We start from the raw sequence: 9,192 nt of genomic DNA on the forward strand, positions 1-9,192 counted from the left end.
CATGCGTACAAACCATTCATGCATGCACGTACACTTGTGAATGCTCCCTTCATACATAAATATACGATGATTTGAATATTTGAATATGGACTACATGCATACTAGAACGAATGAACAAACACGGTAAAACACTTGTGGCATTGGTATTACACTTTCAGAAAAAACTAAAAAGAATCAAAATAATGAAGTTTTCTAAGAAAGAATGAAAGCCTTTAAGAAGAAAGAAAAAGAAAAAAGGAAAAAAAACTTTCAAAACTTGCACACAATTTGCACTGATATTACACTTTTTGAAATATGCAAAGAATAAGCATAAAATAGTGCATTTTTTGCGTTCTGCTATAATTCCTACAGACTGTAACTAAAATAATGTATTTCCTTTAAGAAGAAAGACGACTAAAAAAACATGCACAGAACTTTGCACTGAAATTTCACTTTATCATAATATGCAAAAATAATCATATAATCATGAAATTTTGGCGCATATTATATAGTATTTGTTTGTATATAATTATACTTAGCCAAAAACCCACAAAAAACAAAAATAACCAATAAAGGAAAGAAAAAGGAAAAAGAAAAACCCATAGAAATGGAAAACATAAATAAAAAAGTGAAGCAAAAATACCCTTGAATAGGAAAGAAAATGATATAAAAAATTAAAACAAAATAATGACAAAAATTGCACAGAATCTGCACAAAATTTGCGCTTTTTTATAATATGCAAGAATAAACACATAATAGTGAATTTTTTCGCAAAATGAAAATTTTCTAAAGAAAGAATGAATTTGTAGCATTGGCATTTGATCCATGGTGTCTCTACTTCTCTGGATCAAAATAATGAATTAGTGGTATCGGTGTTACCATTTAGGAGGAAAGAGAAGTAAAAAAGACAATAATGACAAAATTTGCACATGGTTTGAATAGAAATTGCGCTTTTTTATAATATGCAAAAATAAGCAGAAATAGTGAAATTTCACAAAAAAAATCCCAGGTAGGAATGAATTAGAGGTATTGGTATTACCCTTAAAGAATAAAGAAAATAAATAGAAACTTAAAGAAAATTAAAATAGGGAAGTTTTCTAAGAAACAATGAATTTGTGTCATTGGTTTCCCGTTAAGAAGAAAGGACCTGAAAATAATAAAACAAATAATGAAATATTTGGCAAACAATTTGCACAGAAGTTGCACATTTTTATAATATGCGAGAATACGAATATAATAGTGTAATTTTCAGAAAAAGGAAGCTTCCTAAGAAGAAATGTGTCATTGGTATTATCACAAAGGAATAAAGGAAATAAAATAATACTTAAAAACCGAAATACCAAAGTTTTCAAGAAAGAATGTATTAGTGGCTTACATATTACTCTTTATGGAAAAAAGAAAATGAAATAAAAACTAGAACACAATCAAAATAATGAGGCATTCCAAGGAAGATTGAATTATTAACACTGGTATTACCCTTTAAGAAGAAAAAATAAAATAGAAACTAAAACAAAAATCAAAGTAGTAAGTTTTTCTAATAAATTATTAATTAGTGTCATTAGTACTAGCCTTTAAGAAGAAACAAAAATAAATTAATTAATTAAAATGAGGAAGAATGAATTAGTAGCATTATTATAATCCATTGAAAAAAAATAAGTTTGCAAAACTTGCACACAACTTCGCTCTTAAATTATACTTTTTAGTACGCAAACAATAATCATATAGTAGTGTAAGTTTTGCACATATTGCAAATTATTTATGTGTGTACATTACACTCACCCAACATCCCAAAAAATATCCACAAAATAAAAATAAAACCAACTAACAAAGAGAAATAGAAAAACAAAAGAAAAAGCACATAAAAACTAAAAAATATTAAAAAAAATGAAGGGAGAGAGAGCAGGAATGGATCACACAGTTAATGGGCTTTGGCCCAGAAGGAAATCGACTGACCCAAGTAAGGGGTCAGTCAAAAAAAAGAAAGAAGCCCACACAACAAGCAACACAGGTCAGGGAAAAAACGCAGCACAAACCTTAAAGAAAAATCCCACGGCCACAAAATTGACTGATCCAAAAGTGAAATTTCAGCTGACTGAAATGTAGCTAAAGTGCATTATTTAACTATAGTCGATGGTTGGAAAAATTATTGTTGAGTTGATCACATTTACGCTCCATCATGAACTTCACTCTGCGATGAATCAAATCTATCGCATGCACGTCTGGACGTGTGTGTATATATGGCATACGATGGTATATGTCCACTGATCAGGGTCTCAACGGACCACCGTCGGGATACCAACTCCGTCCGGTGAAGTGCTGGCCTTCCATCCGAAGGATAGCGGGAGAGCTGCTGCCGGAAGCACCGGCGCTGATGTGCTGCAACCTGCTGTCCATCGCCGTCGCCGGCGGCGCCTGCCTCCAGTGCCGCTTCCTCTGGTTGATGAACCAGTTGTTGATCTGCCTCGTGTCGAGCCCCGTCGACTCAGCCAACGCCTGCTTCTCCGGTTCCTGGAACGCATGCACGTTACGTATGTCGCCATTAGCTATCAGTACGAAGCTCAAAAACCAAGATAGGAGTACGTAACGATCTCCATGTATGCATGCATGCATGCATGCATGAACCCAAAGTACGTAGCCAAGCACGTACCGATGGGTAGGGCCATCCCTGGTGCAGCTGCCACCAGTACAGGAGCCTCTGGCGCGCCTCCCTCGGCAGCCTCCCGCTCTTCTTCTTCTTCTTCTTCCCGGAGAGTTCCCTCCAGAGGCCTCTCAGGTAGCCGCTGTACTTGTCCAGGGGCTGGCTCTTCAGCTGCTTGCCCTTGCCGGAAGGCAGGCCGGCGACGTCGCAGGTCTCCTGCTCATCTTCAGAAGAAGAACCCCCGCACTCGCCGTTGTTGTCGCCAGTTGCTTAAGACACACGGCAACGATCCAGCAAATAACCAAAGACATATATAGGTCAGTAATTAGTAGTTTCATCTAACGAGCCAACGTTAGCTAGAAAGATAGTGTGCTATAAATTGACGCAAATATTATCACTAGATCGATCGGTTTGCTTTTGCTATCGTCGATCGATCGGCTGCTGGCTAGCTGCACATGTAATGTAACCACCAGATCACCACAGAACATGCATGGTAGCACGCCCCACCACCAGTCCACCACCACCACACCATCCAATATCGAACTGACCATGATCTCTTTCAGATCAAGCTAATTGATCCTATGCAATCATGCAGGCACAAAAAGCTGGATAATAATCGGGCGGTACGGCCAACGGAGGCAGAGAACATTTCAGCCAGACGAGCACATGCCCATGCATGTACTATCATGTATGCGTGGCGAGATCGCAACCGCATGCATGCAGCGCCAAGGCTGACATGTGCATATGCATCAACGGGCGTCTCCGCACGGGAGTATCCATATGTCACTGTGCGTGTCTGTCGTGTTGCAGCGTTCAACTATGGCAACCATGGTGTGGTAGCGGGGTAGCTGGCCAGCAGTTGCTTTGCCATGTGGCCGTACGTGCCGTTTCAGCATGCATGTGCCTCCATCTCCATGCTTCTCTTTTCCAAGACAAGGCAACGGGTGTCTCATACAGTACGCCTTTTTGCTTTTACTCTCATAATGGAGCATCTAGCTAGCAATCAAGATTTGGGACAACTAAGTTTTTGTGTTTGATTTGCAATATCTACAACGTCAAATCAGTATCATTAGATTCACCATAAATATATTTATATTTTCTTTATTTGATATTGTAGATGCTAATATGATCATTCTATAAACTTGATCAAACATACAAATGTTTGGCTTTTGAATATAACAACACGTTTTGTATACTGAAACAGAGGGGGTATATATGAACCTAGCTCTAAGAGCAAGACTAATGGAAGCAGATTTGTAGCACCCGGATGCTTCACACCCCTATAATAACATTACATTTAAAAAATATTAAAAAACTGGGATTTTGGGATATCAAACCTAGGTTCCTGATCTACTCCCGTGTGAAATTTTGTGAAAAAATAACAGGAAGCGTATTCGTGGTAAAAAATATAAATTTCCTATGTATAAAAAAACTGTTTGGGTGTATTTTTGTTCGGACAGTATTTCATTTGCCATGGATACGTTTACTAGTATTTTTTCACGGAACTTCACACGGGAGTAGATTGAGAACCCAAGTTTGATATCCCTAAATTTCAGATTTTTTTTAAATAATTGGTATTCTTTTATGTTTCATATTTGTACAGGGGTGTGGAGCACCCAGGATCTCATGTGTATTTTCCCAAGGCTAATGCTCCATTTCGCCACATCATATATATAGTCAATCTAAAAGCATATCCATATGGTAGACGCTAGCTCTACATATTATGTCACTAATGTCTTACCCATCTTGTTTCTGGGAAAGTGTATTGGAGTCCATGTTGCAGCCCGCTATAGGTTTACAATCCACTCCTCTTCTCTCTCCCAAACTCATAAAAAAACTGAGGTGGCAAATCTTATAGCTTGATTATGCCCGGTTCAGCAGTGGCTTCATACATAGCTATGGTAAATAAATAAAACTTGGGGGCATATATGTTCCTAAGTTGACTAGAAATACTTCTTGCTAACTCAAGAGGTGTTAGTGGTAGTGGGTTTTGTATCTAATGAAAATTTGGTAGTTACATGTTTCTATAACCACCAGAGGGCAATGCGTGTTTTGCCGCACCGTTCTTCAGTCATGAGTTAAGTTTTTCTTTCCAGCCTGTTACGGCTGGTTGCTTCATTAATATTGTGTGTTTCATCCGAGGTAGGCGGGCTTTTATTTACATTTGTGTTTTTTGTTTGTTGGTGAGATAGGGTGTCTGGTGTGCGAGGTATACTAAATTGTTCTATGTGTGGGTGTGCCGTTATTACACGTAACACATAAATTAACATATGGGCGTCACACGTTCATCTTGAAGTAAACATTAACATAGCACACATATATTGATTCACTCCCTTATTACTGGTCCCATCAATGACCCCTTAAGCCCCGACACCAGAAGCTAGCATCCCTAGGGAGCTTAGTATCTTAAGTACATGTACAATTGCATATTTCAACCCTAAAGGTGCCTATGTATATTATTTTACTAAACTCTGGTCTTTTATTGTGACCAGAATACAAGTCCGCTTGAGTTGTTTGGTCTATAGTCATGGTGACCTTAAATATACATCCATATTGTAATGTGCATAATATTTTTGACACCTGGTTGTGGGTATCAATAAGAAGCTTTCCTCTCATATCTTGATGGGGGTGGTGTCTTATGTTGGGTTCTTTCGCTATCCAAGAACAATATGATTTTTGACAAAAAGAAGACTTGTACTCCTTTGCAGGTTATACACTCATTTACGTGTTGGTTTCATGAATGGTCTATGCTTCAGCGGTCGGAGCACATGAAGTTGTTCAAATTACTCCCTCTGTCCGAGTTTATTAGACCTAAAGACAACTTCTCTTAGACCAAGACACATAGTAATTTGCTCACATTAATTCCTCCATTCCACTCCCAATGCACTCTCTCACATGCATGCAGCCAATGAAAAAGCACGCATGAAGTGTATTAATTTTCCAGCCATGACACCAACAACAATCGCTTTCAACGCAACCAATGAAATGATTGCATGCATGCACCTTTCCAATGCGGGGCCTTATAAAAGGGGACATGCTTGTGATGCAAGAGGCCTAATAAACCCGGACGGAGGGAGTAGCATGTATGCGGTGTGAGCAGATGATCAGGGATAGGGGTGCAAATTGGTACCCTTTAGAGCATTCTCTGGCCCTCTTTAGTTGAACTAAATAAACTAAATTTTCAGAAGTCACCCCACTTTTATAAATTTAGTACATTTGGTTGAGCTAAGAAGAGTCGGAGGGAACCCTGAGGGTCACAAATTTACATCCCTAATCAGAGAGGTGTTTACCCCACATGAATGCTGGTTTAGTGTATGGCTTGGGTGCAAGTTGTTTACCCCAGCGCCCTAAGACATTCTTCATCTTTTTTATGTTAGACTATGACACTATTATTTTTTGGGGGATTGTCGACTTGATAGAGTTGTGCACATCTTTGCCATGTTGAGATCGAGTTTATACTCCTTGCGGTTATATCATCTTTGCCATGTTTTTTTTATAAGGGGAGAACCACGGCCTCTGGATCACAAGATGCACACAAACAACCTTGATACCATGTTGGCCTCAAAGTCCCTTCTTATCGATAAAAGTTTACCAATTCAAGACATTTAAGAGTCCTAATTAAGCTAGAGGTTTGGGAATTATAAACACCACATGGTACGCTACACTGGCACTTGTTTTCTTTCATAGATGATGACAAATAGACGACGACGCGTCTTCGGCTTGCTTCAATGCTTGTAGTCGTCGCTAGGTGGTCTACGAATCTGGATATAATTTTTATTATTTCGTGTGTTCGTTGTACTATTATGATTGAAAATGAATAGATCAAAAGTTCCTATAAAAAAAGTATTCCCGCAAAAAACAAAGATGACAAATAAGTATAGGATGCCCGCAAGGCTGAAATAGTCTTGGCATCATCCCAAACTCCCAAAGACAAGCCTGCAAAAATAACTTACTAGTATAATTAAGCATGCACACACACCTAGTGCAAACGAGTCGATATGGGCCTCGGCGCTCCTCAAGAACTGATTGGCTTCTTGGATTTGCCTCGTGAGCTCCTGACTGTACATCACCAGCATATCACGGTAGGTCTCCTGCACAGACACACACACACACACACACAAAAGCATATATATCGTTAGGTCCATGTATGCAAATAATTAAGCTCCAGCTAGCTAAACTAATCATGTAATGCTTGTTACCATGAACTGGTCGAGCTCTGGGTCCGCCGGCTGTTCCTGGATGCCGGCTGAATTTGGCCGGAGCTCGTCGACGAGGGAGGAGAGCCGACCAACGACTTCCGGCGGCGCTCCGACCTTATTGGGCAGAGGAAAAATAACCAAATAAGAGACAGCAGGGCAGCAAGATACGAGTTGTCTAATGTCAAATTGGAATGGCACCTACTTTCCGGCAGTCAATAAAGGCTCCGAGGAGAGCCGGATAGAGAGGGTGGGACATGATCTTGGCCTTGATCGTGTCAGATGATCTCCTGTTGTGGCTAGACTCTCCACAGTGTTCCGAGGCCCGGAATGGTGTCGCCGCCGGCGCCTTTTCCGGTGGTGAAGTTGTTGTAGAGGCTGCGTGCTGATGCATTGCGACGAAGGAGGGAGCTGAACCATTGCGGGTAATGGCTGCGGCTCTGGGGCCGCTCCCAAGAAGAGGGGGCTGATCCATGCATGCGTTGGTTTGTCCGGCTAATTAATGACTCGGCCGGCGAGGTCTAGTGGTCGGAGGAAGCCTATTTAGGGCAAATGGAAGTTGTCTATTTAGTTGCCTTAAATTCTGGATTGATTTGTGAGCGTGCGTCTGGTTTGCAGTTACTGTCCGGAAAGCACAGTAGCTGGACAGTCATATGTGAGGAGGAAAAGGGTCCAATAATCGAAGGGAACAACATGGTCGCTGTTAAGTGCGATGTTCATGAAGTGTACAGTTGCACTGTCGTGAGCAAGCAGAAAAGGTATGAGCTAATTATGCAAAATCGCAATTTCACGAGGACCTTTTACAGTATATCACACATTTGAAAAAAAAAACATTCATGAAATCATATATTCCAATCTTAAATATGCTCCCTCCATGCGAAAATACTTGTTGGAAAATGGATAAAATGGATGTATGTAAAACGAAAATACCTCTAGATATACCCATTTATCTGACAAGTATTTTCAGACAGAGGGAGTACTATACAATGAAAGAGATGTGCTAGAGGTTCCTAAAAAAGAAAAGAAAAATGTTCGGTCATCGATCTGGTGGACCATCACTTTATTGGTAGATTCTAAACATATTGTAGGAGTCATTTGTATCATGGGACGGGGGATTACATGATTGTACCAGATCGATATAGTGGTGCCTAAATAAATAGGATTCGTCGGATCCACATAGTTATACCTAAAATGATCACATCCGTTCAATCTTCACAACCGTACCAAAATATATACTCTGTTCGGTTCGAATTAATTGAGGCGGCCTCTATAAAATATAAAATGAAAATTGTATAGATGTTGTGTCAATTAATTTGGATCAGAGGTAGTATATCATAACCAGTAGAATTTCATATGTCAGAAAACAAATCACACCTGGTGGTTCAACATTATAGCAGTGAGACATATCTCACATTACTCTTTTAGGTGTGCATATTAATTATTTGTTGGACCAGCATTCCAGCACGTGGCCAGCCACGTGCTGACCAGGCGACGCGCTCCTCCCGATCTACCCTAGGCGGCCACCACAACCTCCTTAACTGTACCAAAACACATCAACCGGTAGAACTTTGTATATCAAAAAGAAATCACAGTTAATTGTTCAACATTTTTGCACTTAGACAAATCTTATATGAGTTTTCATAAGTCCACATATTAATTATTTGTTGAACTACAGATGAAAAGTATATGTTACACCTGATTTAAACATGTTATTCCTTGCCACATCAATGCTTATCTCATGCTATAGATAGGTTACAATGTTGGAACGCAATAAAAGTATTAGAGTCAGTTGAAACATTACTATTACCTTTTACAATATGTACACAATTCGCAGTGTTGGTAATTTATACAATTCTTTAGGGGCGGTTATATATGTGTCCTAGACATATATAATTTTAAAATAATCCATATCATTTTCTTAGCAAAACAAAAAAAAAACTTTATCTTGACTATATTGACAAAGTGATGGATAGGCCAGATGCATGTTTTTGTGCATGTAATTGTTGGAAACTTTGAACCCCAAAATATAACATCAAAGAACATTGCACCTATTGAAGATGGATCGTATGGGAGGCCGGTGGACTCCGTGTGGCCCTCTCCTTTGGTCGCAATGCCTGGTCGTGTGGGCCCTATAGGCAGTCTTTGTACCCTCTTTCGAGGAGGTAGCTTATATATACCCCCCGACCACAATCCTAAATGTGATGCAGTTTGTCTCTATCACCACTTTGTTGTGCGAAGCAAAGCCCATCTATAGCCATGCGTCGGCACCTCGTGGTGGTGGTAACTTTGTTTTTTATTTATATTAGTTTACTTTTCTACACTTCCATGAAATATAAATAGCGTAAATATTTTTATTTTATCATGTAATTATTTTCTCTA

General features: G+C 39.4%; 1 protein-coding gene across 1 annotated transcript; it reads right to left on the reverse strand.

Annotated features, from left to right (window-relative positions):
• Window positions 1-1,904: 1,904 nt before the first annotated feature.
• On the reverse strand, window positions 1,905-7,330 carry LOC119289262 (homeobox protein knotted-1-like 4). The gene is made up of 5 exons (XM_037568621.1): window positions 7,019-7,330; window positions 6,817-6,930; window positions 6,597-6,708; window positions 2,627-2,886; window positions 1,905-2,487 (listed from the first exon to the last, which is right to left on the reverse strand). Exons 1-5 carry the CDS (start codon window positions 7,286-7,288, stop codon window positions 2,245-2,247), a joined length of 999 nt encoding a protein of 332 aa, XP_037424518.1. The 5' UTR covers window positions 7,289-7,330; the 3' UTR covers window positions 1,905-2,244.
• Window positions 7,331-9,192: the final 1,862 nt, after the last annotated feature.

The sequence above is a fragment of the Triticum dicoccoides genome, chromosome 4A, assembly GCF_002162155.2.
Source record: "Triticum dicoccoides isolate Atlit2015 ecotype Zavitan chromosome 4A, WEW_v2.0, whole genome shotgun sequence".
Lineage (NCBI taxonomy): Eukaryota > Viridiplantae > Streptophyta > Magnoliopsida > Poales > Poaceae > Triticum > Triticum dicoccoides.